The sequence below is a fragment of the Paramisgurnus dabryanus genome, chromosome 10, assembly GCF_030506205.2.
Source record: "Paramisgurnus dabryanus chromosome 10, PD_genome_1.1, whole genome shotgun sequence".
NCBI classification, from domain to species: Eukaryota; Metazoa; Chordata; class Actinopteri; order Cypriniformes; family Cobitidae; genus Paramisgurnus; species Paramisgurnus dabryanus.
Window position 1 is genome coordinate 41,206,247 of NC_133346.1, and position 17,550 is coordinate 41,223,796.

At 36.5% G+C, this 17,550-nt stretch overlaps 1 protein-coding gene across 1 annotated transcript; it reads right to left on the minus strand.

Annotated features, from left to right (window-relative positions):
- Window positions 1–6,532: 6,532 nt before the first annotated feature.
- LOC135718088 (zinc finger BED domain-containing protein 4-like) lies at window positions 6,533–7,502 on the minus strand. Its single transcript, XM_065240377.2, has 2 exons — window positions 7,429–7,502; window positions 6,533–7,111 (listed from the first exon to the last, which is right to left on the minus strand). Exons 1-2 carry the CDS (start codon window positions 7,500–7,502, stop codon window positions 6,610–6,612), a joined length of 576 nt encoding a protein of 191 aa, XP_065096449.1. The 3' UTR covers window positions 6,533–6,609.
- Window positions 7,503–17,550: the final 10,048 nt, after the last annotated feature.

The window sequence follows — 17,550 nt, forward strand, 5'->3', positions numbered from 1 at the left end:
ATCCTATGAATATTGTAATTTATGGTTGGAGGCCATTAGTGCATTAGGCGCTATAAAGTACCAATTTGGGTGAAAGGCCCGTTAGGTGAAATTCCTACGAATACTGTTAATGGCGGTGTAAGTTAACAGAATTAAATATAAGGTTGAGGATTCCTTTAATACATTAGGTGTTATAAAATACCGACTCGGTTGTAGCCGTAGGGGGTGTACAGCAGCCCGTGAGGTGTAAGGCCCACGAATACTGGAAAAGAAAATTGACGTCTTACTGTTATTGTTGTGGTTTTGTCTGAGAAATTGTATTGTAATAGTATTTGTACTGTGTATTGAACGTTGATATATATTATGGCTGAATTTCAGAAAGAGTGTGATGAATATGTGTGTTCACCGGTGTATGTGCCATGGCAAAAAAAATAATTCAATTAATGATGGCCCAAACTGATCCTAACGATGTTAAGAAAAGACAAAAAGAGGTTGCATTAGTTAGGGGAAGTTGACAGTGGTGCAGCTGCAAAGCCAAAGGAAGTTAAACAAGGAAACAGTCAGCCAGACTCAAGTGTGACACCTACGGCTCCTCCTCCAGCTCCACCCCCAGTGAAATCGATCTACCCCTCCTTGCACACACCTCCTCCTTATGAGAAAGCCAAAGCCACAATGCAACAGCCTGTTTTTCAAATCAATAGCGGTGAATTGAATGTAGATGTAGATTTTATTTGTGTGAAAATGTAGTGTGTCTGTGATATATTGAGTCTGTTAAAACCATAAATGGGATTAAGCAAAATCTAGCAGAAAGACAGAGGCGAAGCTTTGAAAGAAAAACAACAAATTACAGAAAAGAGTAGAGACCAAGTTATTAAATGTGGAAATGAAGATGAACAATTGAAAAAGGACAGAAAATTGTTAAAAGGTGAATGACACAGATAAATTGTATAAAGGACAAAAAGATTTAACAAAATGAAGAGGAGTCTTCATCTGATGGTGGAAGGTGGTCACAAGATAAATTTTATTTTAAATTGAAAGGCAATAGTTTGCAATGGGTTAAGTTAAACCTTGAATGGCTGAAAGCTCTCATCCTTTGACATTCAAGAAAGTGAATAAAAGCTGGCAAGAAACAGACAATGAAAAACTGTGTGTGACATCAAAGTGTTGGAGTTGCAAAGAGAGGAGTAACTCATAAACTGGACTGAGAACACATTCTATTTGAATGGGACTATAATTGAACTCAAGCAGTGAAGGGGGCACTGCATATGGTCAGAGACAATTACAAGGATGAAACACCAAAAAGACTGAGTAGAATCCAGAAAGAGACTAACAAAGACAATAATGTTCTTGGAGGCAAGAGAAACTGGACAATACTTCACTGGACACTGAACTTTTTCATCTTCATACGAGCCTTTGAGTGAAAAAGGGGAAAGAGTAAACAGCCGTTCAATGCTTAGTAAAGACCTTGTTACTATAGGGACACAGACATTCTTTATGCGAAAATCAGCTAGACACATTTAAAGGCTGATCAAGAACTTTGTTGTTAGGTGTGACTACCTGTTCTGAAATCAAATCAGACTCCTATTAATCTGACAGGAAGAAATGCATAATTGAATTTAGTATCTACAGAGGAAGTCAGAATTCCACTGATGGTACTGAGCTAAAAAGCAAATATATATGGCATAGAACAGCTATGGCAGAAAGGAAATTAAAATAGATAAAAGAAATACATTGAAAAAGAAAAAAGAACACCATAGAACACTATAAAAGGTAAACAAGAAAAGCTGTGACAATAGAAAAATAACTAATTATTGTAACAAACTTTGTATTTAAGGAAATTGCCAGCCCAGACATCATATATGTGCATGAAGGTGTTCACATGGCAGATCTAATCACTGAGGGTGAGCCACATGATTGCATACCATTGACTGATATAAAATTGTTATTATTATATTTAATTGTAATTGTTATACCATTGACTGAAAAAGCAAACAAATTGAGAGATGGTTTGTTCGCGGTACCACTGACAACTCCCCCACCGGTAATCTCAATGTTTACAGATGGTTGTTGTTTTAGAGCATCAGATGGTTCGCTACAGGCAGGCTTTGCTGTGGTTGAACAAGTTGAGGGTGATTTTGTGACTAGAGTGAGTGGTAAATTGGAGGGTAAGCAGTCAGCACAGAGAGCTGAAATGGTAGCTGTTATCAAAGCCTTGCACTACACTGGTGAAGAGAGGGTGATTGTTTATAGTGACTCTGCATATGTGATTGGTGCAGTATATATGGAACTGCCATATGGCAGATAGGTGGGTTTGAAACCAGGAAAGGCCGGCCTATAGTAAATGCTAGCAAAGCCTGACACATACTACAGGCTGTGAAGGTACCTAATGAAGTGGCTGTTGTCAACTGCCTAATACACCACTTATATCCCAAACCATGGTTTCCCAAGACAAAGTTAGATCTGACAAACTGACAAACACGCAATGGAATTGACATATAGTTTCGGGGGTGCTTATCACCCCAATGTTAGAGCAAAGATGAAATAATGAACCTGACTTTGACATTAAAATTTGACTTGACAAAATCTGTGCACAGACAAAAATAACATGGCTTGAGGCATTACCAATTGCATTAATGTCTATTCGCTCTTCTGTTAACAGGATTTCTGGTTTCACAACCTTTGAATTGCTTACAGGTCGTCAGTTTCCGGGTCCGAGGAATGCCCTGGTAAAGGACCCTATCCTGCCACTAACTAATGATGTTTATTTCTACAAACTAACTGCTCTGATTAAACATTTTTCTTGCCAGGCTACCAAACAACGAAATTGTGAGAACGACCCAGATGTTAAAAATGATGATTGGGTTTCTAACAGACATAGGTGTGGACCTGAGGACTCAGGTCCAAGAGAGGGAGAGTGTTGAAAGTGAAAGTGAATCAGCTGGAATACAGAGAGGACAAACAGGAAGTGGTAACACATCAGTGGTAACACTCACACAACACCAACAACAAAGTCAACAAACACTCTGTAAAATTGTGCATAAAAAAGGTGGCATTTTTTTCCAGCCCAGTAACAGAACCCCTAGCACACTGTGTGAGCACAGATTGTGCCTACGGAGCAGGTATAGCCGTACAGTTCAAAGCGAAGTACGGTACACAAAAGGTTGTAAGACAGAACAAACACACAGGTGAATGTGCAGTTACCCATGAGGACGACGGCAGATTGATTTTTCATTTAATAACAAAACAAAATTGCACTGATTTACCAACATATGAGAATTTTACCCACAGCCTCAGACGTATGAGAGAGTGGTGTGAGAAAGAAAACATAACAAGTGTATCCACTCCCCGGCTGGGGTGTGGCCTGGATAAATTGGATTTCCACAAAGTGCTGGAAATCCTGACAGAAGGGTTTAGAGACCTGAATATCACAATTGCCATATATTCATTATAACCTGATTAACATTTTAATGCTTAAGAGTTTTGAGTTTTCTATAATTATTACATTTTACATTACTGTTGATTTTCTTAAAGTTTCGTATAATATTATAGTTTACTTTTCCTGTGTGGATTTGAGTCCACAAGAATGAAGTTGTACAGAACCTCGAGGAGGATGGAAAAGAAAATGTGTGACCTCTTTCAGAGGTTAAGAGAGGGAATTGTGGGATTTTTATGCTGTTTTATTAATCAGTATGTCATGTTATAATTGATATGTGCCATTATGCTTTCTGTGCTGAGATATGTGAGAGACTGTCTGTGTGTAAAGTTGAGAGTCTGTGTGGTTTTGGTTGGGGGAGAAACAGCATATGCTGAGGAATTTACGTCTGGAAATTGTTAAGATAAGAGAGAGGCCTGAGGGAGAAAAGTAAACAGGCAAAGATGTATTAACTAATGTTTTAATATTCACAGGATAAAATATGCCATGTATTTCTTATTTAATCAGTATTAATCATTGAATAATTGATGTAATAAATATAAGATGTTCTCTTTGATAAATGTGTATTAACCAATGAAATGAAGGTTGCATACAGAATAACCTAATGGGGGCAGGGCAGCTCAACCTTGAAGAACAGAATCTCCTGTGTGTGTGTGTGTGTGTTTTCTTTCCTAACAGATGGTTTTTAATAATGATTAAAGTGTTTCCTTAGAAGTAGTATTGCAGTAAAAGATTTAATATGTGTTTATCTATCTAAAGAAGTTAATGTGTGCCTTATTCATATAACCAATTTTACGAATAATGAAATGATGTCATGATATTGAAATATGTTTTACATAATAATCACTTTCATCTTACAGCTTATGTTTTTTATAAATTAATGTTTTATTAATGATTTGTTTTTAAGAAAGCATTATAACATGCTATGTGAAGTGGAGGAGTACTAGAGAGGAACTGCAGGGCTCCCAGGGATGAGAGGAGAACAGTTTGTTTTTCTTTGTCTATGTGTGTCCATCTTTGCCTACAGGCTAAAATTGGGTGTGGTGATGGAGTCAGATGGACGAGGGGAACGGCCTTTGTGGGTGGAGATTTTCTGAAGAAAGATCGACGTCACATAATATATAAATAATTGTCAAAAAAGAGGCTGTGTGTCTTCGCTTACCAGATGTGGTCATGAGAAGATCCAGCGCGCTGTTAAACTTTTTCAATCTGATCAATAAATATTTGAACTTAGATATTCGTATCTTGTGCCTTTCCTCTAAATTATGAACATGCAATGGACGCCTTAAAGTCCGACAATACACATACTTGAACTTCTTAAACATACTTCAGATTTATGCAAACATACACGTAGTCACTTGCTGAGGCACTAAAAGCGAGTGTGTTTGTGTGGGATGCCTTCTTATACCCCTGGTCCGCACGGCATCACGGTCAGTATACAATTATCTCATCATTGTTTATGTTTTACACGTGCTTCAGATTAGTCACGCCGAGGCGTTCCCCAAAGTGTTGCTATGGCGACGCAGCTCGAGTTCCTCGAAAGGGAACTAAAAATTCTTAAATCAAGATGTATTTTCTTGATGAGAAAAATGACCTAAGAAAATAATACTAGTTTTTAGACAAAAAAAAATACAATTTAAGTGAATTTGTGCTTAAAACAAGCAAAAATATCTGCCAATGGGGTGAGAAAATTTTACTTGAATTAAGTGTTTAAGAAAAAGATTTTTTTTCTCACCCCATTGGCAGATAGTTTTGCTTGTTTTAAAGACAATTTCACTTAAATTGTATACTATTTGTCTTAAAACTAGACTTATTTACTTAGGTCATTTTGCTCATCAAGAAAAAGCTTCTTAATTTAAGAGTTTTTAGATAGTATTTTTGTCTTGTTTTCAGTAGAACTAAGTTAGAAAGTCATTTTTTGCAGTGTATATTATTAAGGCGTATACATCAAATAATATATGTACATTTAACACAAAATATCTGTTCTATTTTAGTAATTTATTTTCCAACAAAAAAAAAATCGCATAACTGCATTAAGAGATTTTATTAAGTTACTTTATTTTAGAGATATTTACAAAGCCACTGAATCATTTTTAACAGTGTGTACATTATGACCTTATGGTAGACTATTATTAAATGCATATAAATAAAAATATGTAAAACTAAATAAAAAGATATCATACACAGACTGTATGTAAGCATACGTTTTCTTGTTCGGTCCACGTGGGTTTAAATGCCGTTTTTCTAAAGAAGAATTTTAAAACTTTATTGGTGGTACTTGAGTAGAATTCCTCTTTCCATTTCTAAATCATTTTGAGCGCAAAATAAATGTTTCATATTGTTATTCTTATTATATAAGAATACGTATTTTTACAACATTTTTAACATATAGAAAATATACGTTAAGCGTGTTGTGTGTATTTCCTAATTATAAGCTTTTGGTGAAATTGCACCAAAACTAAACGCGCATAAAAACATAAAAAGGTCATTTAAATTAGGGGTGCACCGATCCGACTTTTTCAGTCCCGATACCGATACGATGCCTGGGCTTTGTGTATCTGTCGATACCCGATACCGATCCGATACTATTGTTGAATTAATAAAAAACTGTATACCTTCCACCTTACCTTCTTTGAAGAGACTAAAGGCACCATTCTTTACTAACTTAACATACCCAGGACAAAATAACAGATGTTTGCAAAGTGTTGAAATATTATTTATTAAACAATTTTGCATTCAAATCTAAAATAGAATGTAAACAAACTTCTTTAAATAAATAAAATGTAGCAGTGGAAAAAAACTGTGTATTGGTCAAAAATACAATAGTAATAGGACAGTTACCAATCACTGTAAACATCTGAATTCTTATAAATAACAATTGTGCATTCAAATATAAAATAAAATGTAATAAAACTCTTAAATTAAAATAAATAAAATGTCGCCTCAAGAAACAAAACAATAGATTTACAATAGTGATCAAACAGTAACCAAACATTGTAAACAAAAATATAAAGTGCAAAATCTGCAAACCGGAATTTAAAATGCAACATAGCAGCTGAACCTTAGTTATAAACAAATGCTGAATAAACAAAGTTGGCGGAACAACAACTTGATCAGACATACAAATAATAATAACCAAACATTGTAAACATGTAGTGCAGTGTCATACCACCATCATAAACATGACCTGTGAATGCTCACTTAATCAGCAATGGCAAATTCTTTCTCATGAAGACAAGCATTTCTGCTCTCTCTGCTGTAAGCCTACTTCTCTTTTCATCCACAATGTTAGAAACTGTGCTGAACACTCGCTCACTTTCCACACTAGTGCAGGGGGCACAGAGGTATTTTGTGGCAGTGGCAGCAAGACAAGGTAATCTGTATTTGTTGACTCCCCAGTACTGGTATGGGTTGTCTGAGGTAGCAATGGTTTTCTCTGCAAGATAACCATGCAGTTGGACTGCAGGGCTTGAGCTGCTTGCTGCACCAGGATCTTCAGACTCCTCCACAATTTGCTCAAACTCTTGCATAAAGCTGCTCGGTGCTGCTGCTTCCACCCGAGGGAACTTTTCCTGTGGTTCTGCGGCCTGTGATGGTCCGGCCTGTGATGCTCCAGCTGTGCTCCTCCTCAGGTCTTCCTCTAGTTCCCCTGTCAGTGCATCTTTTGCACGCTTTGCAGATTGTGCACTTGTAAAGTATCTGAAACAGAAATAAAACATATGTTAGGCTAAATGAAACACTTGATAACACTAAAAAACCTGAGGCTGGATAGATAGATAGATAGATAGATAGATAGATAGATAGATAGATAGATAGATAGATAGATAGATAGATAGTTTTATCTATAAAATAAATTATATAAATAATTGGTATCAATTATATAAAGAATGTAAGCCTATATAATTTATATTCTAAATGTTTAAATTTACAGCATGGCATCTCATCAAATACAGTAGAAATGTGGAGAGTAAAAAAACTATAATATAGACCTAATGTAATTAGTTAGGTTACATTACCTGTCTTTATATCTCGGGTCCAGCAGGGTGGCAAGTGCATATACAGATGTGGCCTTTAAAAACTCCCGCGGCATTCGCCAAATCGTCTCGCGGAGTCACGCAGAATTCTGCAAGTGTTTTCGGGGGGGCTACTTTCCCTTTTCCCCTAATGTGTTTCGCTTCACAGAAAATCCACCAGGTGGCGCATAAAAAACTAAATTTTTATATGCGTTGTAATGCGGTTGTTTCCAGAAGTTAATAAGGGCATTGCTGAATATTTAACATTTCTATTGAAACAGCAAAGTGACGTCAACCACTTCTTGCCAGCATAACAGCGCATACATATATTAAGATGACTGTACGTGCAATGGGCATTTATACTAAGTGCAACAAAGAATTTAGTGTGAGCCTAATACACTTAACTCTATTTACAATGAATATCTTAATTATTTGTGTTGTCGATTTCTGACACCGTTTCCTTGTTTGTTCATAATATTAATAATTATGTCAGTTTTTCTAAAAGTATTAATATTTTAAAGAGATTCATGTGGTATAAAAATACATGTTTTAAAGTTAAAAATGTTGTAAAAATATATTAGTATTATTGTTCTTAATATATTAAGAACAATAATATGACACATGTATATTGCGCTAAATTGCTTTACATATGGAAAGAGGAATTCTTCTCAACCACCACCAATAAAGTTTAAAAAATATTCTTTAAAAACGGCGTTTAAACCCACGCAGAGCGAACAAGAAAACATGGGCCTATGCTTACATACTGTACAGTGGGCATATGATATCTTTATTTAGTTTTACATATTTAAAACTTTAATAATACCTTTCTTGCGCATATAGGCAGTCAGTGTTATGATTTTTTTAATCCTTTCAGCCGTTATTCATAACAGTAAAAATATTCAGTGGCTTTGTAAATATATTACTAAAATAATGGATTAAAGTAACTTTATAAAATCTCTTAATGTCACTTTTGTATTTTTTTATTTGGTCAAAACAAAATAAATGGCTAGAAATAGAACAGACATTTTAATTTAAAATGTACATATATTATAGGCGTATATTATAGGTCCTTCCAGATATCTTATCTCAGACGTTCGCAGTCAACACTTTTAAAACTTATTTATATAAAATCTAATTTATAAATTAAAAAACAAAGTTTTAAGTTAAGACAATAATAAATATGTTTATTTTTATTGAAAGAAAAACGTAGAAAATGTTATTATGGGTATAGTTGATGCAAATAAAGTGTGCAGTATACAAAAAATGCAAACAAATTATTTCTAAAAGTGGCAAGATTTTAAAAAGATAAAGGTGGTATAAAGAAAGACATGAGAAAAGTAGAGGTATGCAAAAGAGCACAGTTTAGTTATTGTTAATTAAAGCGGTTTTATACACCTTTGTTTGAATTGACAAGCATTTTATTCGCCACTTTCAACACATTTTGTGATTGATTTACTGATTTATTACAGAAAATTGTTGTCAGAAGCAAAGCTATTATACAAAGCATATTTATATGTATGTTTTAAAGTTAAAAATGTTGTAAAAAATATATTAGTATTCTTTTATATTAAGAATAACAATATGATACATTTATATTGCGCTAAAATCCAATATACATTATTCTGCAATATAAATTATTATCAACCACCACCAATAAAGTTTAAACATTATTCTTTAGAAAAAAAACGGCGTTTAAACCCGTGTTGCGTGGAGCGAACAAGAAAACATATGCTTACATGCTCAATCGGCATATGATATCTTTTTTATTTAGTTTTACAGTTTTAAAAGTGGCAAAAAAGTTCTTAAAATCTAATGAATACCGGTTTTGTAAAATGTATATAACTGCAGATGCGTGCGTGGGATCCGGGCAGGTATCCTTTTCCTCCAGACCTTGACGCATGGTCGCGGGAAAGCGAGAAATATATTTTTTTTAAGTAAAAATATTTTGCACAATTGATATATTACTTATGAATATTTTAGGAAATTATTTTTGACACACGGTTATTACGTGTATTTTGGATATTAATTTCATTACTGTCTGTGCCTATCCGTGGCCTCATCCGAGCGCACTTTCTTTGTCTTGCGTCTTGAAGACATTGGTACGCAGCACCATGAAAGACTCACACACCTTTCCCTGATGCATGCCCACACAGAAATACTGAACTCCCTGGACATTCGTCCCCTACCTCATGAGAGACTTTGGAATTTCTATTATACAACCGGCGCAATGCGCGACGCGAGTTTTTTCTGCTCGAGTAAAGAGCGCGTAGATAATATGCGCATTAACGGAATGACAACGCGGGTTTGTTTATTACATACACAAAAACGCTTTTTAATATGAAAAATTAAAGGATTAAAATGTAACAGATTATTATTTAGTCTCTTGGACATAAATGATGACCAATTATGAGACGTTAGAAGGCTTAAATAGCTGCTTCATCTGTAGCTAAGTAAATAAATGCTTTGCTTTAAACAAATGCATCTACTTTTAAATGTTTTTTTTTTAAATGCTACCCAACGGATTTATTGTATATAATGACTCTGCACCTGTAGATATGGTGAGATGAGAAAACATTTTAAGTAATGCTTTAAAAAAAACATTTCGCTGTCCAGGTGCTGAAATGGCTCTCCACACGTTTGTAAATTCTTTATCTTTTGTTTGTAACAAATAGAGTATTTTTACAGTACAAACCTTATATAAAGCCTATTCTAAAAATGTAATTATACACCATATATTTCTTTATAAAAGTATACAATATCAGAACTAAACCCATCATTATTTTTGTTCAAATTATGAATTATTTATAAGTTTAAAAAAGACAGTAATAGTACTATTTAGTAAAAAAAAAGATCTATATAAAAATATACTAGGTATGTTAATGTGAGAATATTTTACATCTGTTAATCGACGTGTGATTCTAACTTAAAAACGAAAGTAAAATATGTTCGTACGCATGGACATTGAAAATTGTGGAGTTTAATTAATATTATATGTTGTTATAATATTATATGTTGTATGTAAATTGTAACGAAAGTAATTCCCCCTGGTATAAGTATTTTTGCTTCTGATTAATAGCGCATATTCATCTGAGAACTGATGATGTCTGTGTGTTTCAGACCCTGGCTGTGTGCCCTGAAGTGTATATGACAATAAAGTAGTAAATCTCAATGTATTTTTAAAATGTATTTTAAATAGGCCTATAGGCTCATAGGTTTTTTGGTTAAAAAATTCACAGCACCCCCTGTTCAAAATGACTTCCAGCGGCCCTGCCTTGACGCTTTGTGTGTTCGACTTTAAATGGTGCGGCTGACTGGTCGGCGTATGACATCAGAGTACCGCGAGAGCAAAGGTAAAGTCGGACCATTTGTAACATTTCGACTTGCTCTCGCGGTATTTTGATGTCTTCGTTGCCGAACTGTCTGCGCAGCGCCACATAGAAACGCCCTTTGACTCTTTAAGTCAAAGTACCAGCAACATGAGAAGTGGTGGCACGCAAAAGAAAGTGAAGGTACGCAGTACACTAAAATATAAAGCGTCTGTACTGCGAGCACTGATATAGTTATTTACATCGTGTGTTGCTCTTTCACCATTCTGCACCCGCGCACTCGCTCTGTAGTTTGTAGCTTGCGCTCCGGCTTCGATAAACAATTCCCGTTTCTCAATACCAAGTAGGGGAGAGTGGGGCAAAGTGAGCCAGTGGGTAAGTTGACCCACCCCCTTTATCTAGGCAACCATACAGATTTGTAGCCGTGTGACCACAAATACAGGTAGCAACCATAATTTATATGTTAAAGAGAAGGACAAATTAAAGAGTTATGATTAAAGTATGATTTTTTTAACAAAAAAACAGGTTTTTATCCTATCAAAGTAAAATTTATACATACCAGGTATAAAGGCTGTTATGTTAAAGTAGATTTATCCAGGTCTAAATATTCATACCATAAATATTGGTGATAGGCTAATGTATAAAACCATGTGAATGATTTAGCTAAAGATTAGCCTGAATTACTAAGCTAGGCAGTTTCCCAGAACGGTGGCTGTGGGGCAAAGTGAACCAGATGGGGTAAACTGAACCAGGGGTTCAACCCCACCATGAGGCACTGTAACCATTGAATATGTTTCATTAAAAAAAAATTCTGTGTAGTTTCGCACAACTGATTTGTTCATTTTTAAACATTTTAGAAAACATATCATGCTAAGACATTACAATATTAATTCATTTTTATGCATTTGGCGTTTTGCAGGTCTACACTGAAAAACAAACATAGCCTACCACTCAGAAATGTCCATTAACAATCTCCAAACAATAAGTTGTTCCTCAAAATCTGTATTTTCATCTGATACAGACTCAAACATGAGTGGATGACATCAGAGTACCGCGAGAGCGATTTAAAACCAACCTCCTCCGCTTTATTTCTCGCGGTACTCTGATGTCATCTGCTTGTCGGTTCTTGTGGCGCTGCGTAAAGTTGACCACACCTAAAAAATGTACTTCTAAACTCGACAGAAATGCTCTGTATACCAGCATCCCCTTTTTTAATTTGTATAGCAGGAAAAGTTCTATTTTACTTCTCAGCGTGATAAATAGCTTACAAGGTTTGGTGTGTGAGCGTGTGAACTGACAGAAATGCGTGTGTCTAATGGTGAATGCGTGGGACTTAAGAGCCTAGGTTATATCAACATATGTCAAATTAAGTTACCTGATATCCACTTAATTTTATAAGTTATAAACATTCATTTAAAATAACATACAGCGTATGTATTAGGCCTATTTGCTTAAATTACATTTTAACAAAGAAACTGCAAGGGTTGATATTAAAACCCAACACGCTGGTGAAAACTGGATAAACCGGTTTTCTTTGATGAGGTGATCGATTAGCATTGGGGGTTGGCAAAGAATTGGCAGACCTAGGGGTGGGTGGTTTTTAATTTCTTGACTCTGTGTCACTGGTAGCTGCTAAAACAAGCAGCTTAACCATGTACAATTAATTACATTTTGGAAGTAAAGTTAGCATTAAATATGTTTTACAAACAATTGGTTTACAAACTCTGGGATGTTTGTGATTATCATCATTCAGAAAAGTGGTGCTTGTGTTTAGACTTGTGTTTTACGTGATTAAATCAGGAAGATTACATTAGTTTCTTTTCAGTGTAGAACAGTTGGTAATCAAAATGCAAAAATAGTATCTTTATAAACATCGCTAAAACAAAGAGTGAATTAAAATTAAAAAAGTAATAAAGTTAAAGCTGCTTATAATTTTGTTTATATTTACTAGCATTTTCTGAGTGAAAAATGTTTAGATTTTGTTAAGTAGCCTAAATCTCACTCCAATTTATTTCGGTGTAGGTTTCTCATTTTTATCAGCTTTCTTTTGCTTTTCAAAGGGCCGTCTACCTTTGCTACCGCCAGTGCTTTAATGTGGGCCGGTAGGCGCCAGTACTCAGTACCGCCACTTCCAAATATAGCTCTTGAGCGTACCATCACCTCTCCCTGCGCCCAGAACATACTTCTAGCGTACCAGAACGCTCATTTGCACATCTGTTTAAATCAGAGGCTTAATTTAATTATTTGGCTGCGCTGCCGCTTTTCAAAGCGCCCTTCACAATGCATGCTACCTAATTCGTCCCACCGAGAGCAGAGACTACATTACCCATACACCTTTGAGTTTTACAAGTTAAAAGCGCATGCGTAGCTTTTGCTGCTGTCAATAGGCTTGTTCGACTTCATGCGGCGCCCCGAGAATCGACAGCCGGAAGACGTCACAGTATCGCGAGAGCGAGGCGAAATATGATTTCTTGAATCATTCTCGCGGTACTCTGACGTCATCCGGCTGTCGGTTCTTGCGGCGCCGCATGAAGTCGAACAAGCATAGTGTTAACAACGTGGTCTGGAGAGGTGTGTGAAACGCGCAACCATAGCTGCTCTGTTAAAATGAAAATACAATGAATACTTAATATGCCCTCCTGGTTTTAGACTCCGAGGAGTAAAAGAACAAGGTCAGAATCAGAGGACTCTCGCTGGCTGACATCCCACCAAGCCAGAATGATATCGCTGCAGGTCAGATGCAAACTTTTTCCAATACCCTTTTAGGTACGTGACAATCTCTGCTGTCGCGGCTGTCAGCTTGGTTCCCCTCGACGCAACTTCGGATTTCCTCAGACGATGTGCAGTGTAAAAACATTATTGAAATTGTATTATACATTCTTGCTAAACTACAAGTGAACGAAATTTCAATGAATTTGAACAACGCGCACAGGAGTTTTACCAAACGCAAAATGGAAAACAATGGGACAAAATAAAGTGATGACTTTCGAGTTTCAAATGGCCAATATTTTGTTATTCTTGAACCCATAGACATGGTCTTGGTGTCCAGAGAGTATCTTTGCCCGACAGCGACAATATGTTATTAAAAAATAAATTACATCATTATGGATAAATGAGTGCTTGCAGAATATATATGTTTGAGAATGCTTATAAGTACTTTTTTGTTTCTTAAACTTTAAAGATGAATATTCTCCTTTAGAGATGGGCAATTTTCAGCAATAGGCAGCACATTATATTCAAAATTTTGAGCTCATAAAAAAGATTTTTCGCTTATTTAAATGACTTTTTTATGTTTTTATGCACGTTTAGTTTTGGTGCAATTTCATCAAAAGCTTGTAATTAGGAAATATACACAACATGCTTAACGTATATTTTCTATTAAAAAATGTTAAAATGTTGAAAATGTTGTAAAAATTGCGTATTCTTATATAATAAGAATAACAATATGATGTATTTATATTGCGCTCAAAATGATTTAGAAATGGAAAAAGGAATTCTTCTCAACTACCACCAATAAAGTTTTAAAATTCTTCTTTAGAAAAACGGCATTTAAACCCACGTGCACCGAACAAGAAAACGTATGCTTACATACAGTCCGTGTATGATATCTTTTTTATTTAGTTTTACATATTTTTATTTATATGCATTTAATAATAGTCTACCGTAAGGTCATAATGTACACACTGTTAAAAATGATTCAGTGGCTTTGTAAATATCTCTAAAATAAATTATTAAAGTAACTTAATAAAATCTATTAATGCAGTTATGCGATTTTTTTAGTTGGAAAATAAATTACTAAAAATAGAACAGATATTTTGTGTAAAATGTACATATATTATTTGATGTATACGCCTTAATAATATAAGTATTACATTTACATATTATTTTAGTCAATATATTTAAAAAGGTCAGAGTAATATATTTAAGTTTTTAAAACTGTAATCATGCATATTTCAAATTATTATTATTTCTATTTGACATAAAAAATGTGTAAGTTTTACGCCTAACTTGAGTATGATTTACTTATATTTTCACATTGATATTATTTGAGTAAATGTAGGCAAAAAATTTATTAATAATAAGTAGAAAAAATGTCAATTTTAAACAATCACATAGCCAACGGTTTTTAATCAGCAACAAAGAAACTGCGCATTTTGCCGATGACAAACACCTCAGAAGCTCCTCGAATTTATGAATATTTACACTCACAATATGATTTTATTTCCTTAGTACAAAAGTATAACATATTATACAAATTCTCAGTGAAATGTATTAAACACCAATGCATACTTTTTATCGTGTTTCATACCATGTAAAGGGAAACATGATAATATAAAAAGTAGCCTACTGTTCAGTAATGCAGAAAAGCGCACCACAATGTTAAAGCTATTAAAACGTTCAGATGCAAAAATGAACTAAATGTAAAATTAGATAAACTAGTTAATGATATTGCGTAAATGCGCTCGGTCTCTTCAAAGGTCTTCGCGAATTATTTTGTTATAAAACTCGATTATCATACATCACGTCTCTTCTGTAAGTACACGGAAAAAATAAGACAAATGATGCGCGTTTGAGTCGGCTTTTTATGAAGAATATGTGACTGTTTATGTAACTGGCAAAAGAAAACTTCGCCAACAAAATGTTTGCCAAAAAGCATGCATTTGTATGACATCAAAGTCTATCGCCTAAACATCGATAATCCGTGTCATGTTACTTCAATATCATACAGTATACGCTCAGAATGAAGTCGAGCACACACATTGTCGTCAGTATGGCCTACATGAAACACGCCTGCCCTCTACAGGTTTTTATATTTCCTGCGTCCCCCACCGAACCCCCCTTTTGCGGGATCTCGCAGAATTTCGGAAGTCTCCGCGGCATTCTGGTCTCAGAGACGCGCATTTTTAAAGGCCACATCTGTAGGGGTTCATCTTCCACAGTGTCGAAGCGTTTGTTGACAGCTTGAAGCAGGGTTTTTTTCATTGTTTTGATGCCAGTATCTGCATCGCCTTCTTTAGCAAGGATGCGTTTGAGGACCGTGACAGCTGGAATGACGTCAGCGGTGGAGGCAGTCGATGAGCTTACTTTCCGTGTTAGCTCTTCAAATGGTGCTAGAACAATGCTTGTTTTTTCTAGCAAAGCCCACTGGTTAGCGGTCAGTGTACTGGGCAGGTCATGGTCAGCAATGTAAGTGTCACAGGAGTGACGATCTTTTAGGCGGAACCAAAAATTGGGAAAGTTTGGTTCCGCCCGGATGTTTCCGCCCGGACCGGTAAGAGGAAACACCGGACATCCGGTAGCGCCGCGAACGCTGTAATCAGCCGAATTACATACAGCTGAGTGTCATTAAGAGGAGCGCCGGGCGATTGGACGATGGCAACACTCAGGAGAGTATTTGAGAGCAGTTTAAACCACAGTTGGTGTGCTTATTATTCCTGTTGGTGGTGTGTATCGTAGCGCCGAGTTGGGCTCGCCGGGTACGCTGTTTTGGATTGTTGTAACTGCTCTCTCTCTCGTTTGGATTATAGCCTTACATTGATGAAGATACCGAAGACCTTATAGGTAGAAGAATTAAGCGAATACTGACCTTGGATGAAAGAAACGAAGGAAGGAAAGACGCATCATTGTGAGTATACGATTGTGGAAAAGTGGTGGTGGTGGCTGGAAACCACTTTGTCTATGCATCTAGAGTCCTAGCAGTGTGAGATAAATCTTGGAGAGCGTGGGACGAAGAAAGTACAGCAGCTGTGAGTAACGGAGTCTTTTTATGGATGTGTTGTACATATATTTGACCTGTGTATCTCTTGAGTGTTTTCGAAAGAGAGTGGGTGGCCCTACCCCTGAACCAGCGCGGTGGGTGAGCCAAAGGGTCTTTGTGCTGAAACAGCTCCAGTGACAAAAACAAACACTAGGCCAAGTTAACATCTCTATATTCTTCGTCCAGAGTGAGGTGAAGGAAGACGGGCGTCTATTGTGTGCACTAGCGTGGTGGGTGAGTCTTGGATGTAGAAATTTTCACTTGAAGTGGTGCTGTGTAATGCTGTGTATTGCAGTGAGATTGCTGTGTCTTGTCTGACGTACCCCCGCCTCCAGTCACTCGTTCTTGAGACAACGAAGAGGAAGAACGGTTCTAGAGTAAAAACCTGTACATGAATATGCTGTGAGTGTGTTTCAGTTTTAAATCTCAGAGTGGCGTCTCGAAGTATTTTCCCAGCCAAACGCTCGGCGGACTTGAGTTTAGGAGTGGCGGTGAAGAACTGTGCTATTGACGGTGTGTGAGTATTATCTATAATATTGCTACCTTACCTGTGTCTTTTTATCATCACAGAGTTGGAGGCGACGGAGATCCGCCGGCCCGAGGTCTCGACGAAAGGGCGCCCCGGTCCAGTTTTCGATTGACCAACGGGTCTCGAGGAAAGGGCAGCGCTCGACCCGGTGCGCCGGCGCGACGTTCTCGCCCCTCTGTAGACCAACGAGCTCGCCGAGAGGGTTTTGGCCCCCGGCGTCACATAGGAAACCACCGTCTAGCTGACGCATCGCGCAGCCAGTTACCGTAAGTCCGCCACCCTGTTAGAGTAATATATGACCTGTTAAAACTGCCAAATCAACAGGGAAGAGGAGTGTGTTGTGAGAGCTGTGCAGAGAGCCATCCCTACCTCGAAGCGGTAGTCAGCAGTCATCCGGAGAGAGAGAGAGAGAGAGCCAGCATGAGCACTGAGATACTGAACTGTGCAGAGAGCCATACCTACCCAAAGCTGTAGTCAGCGCAGAGGTGAGAGAACCATTGGAAAATCGATTC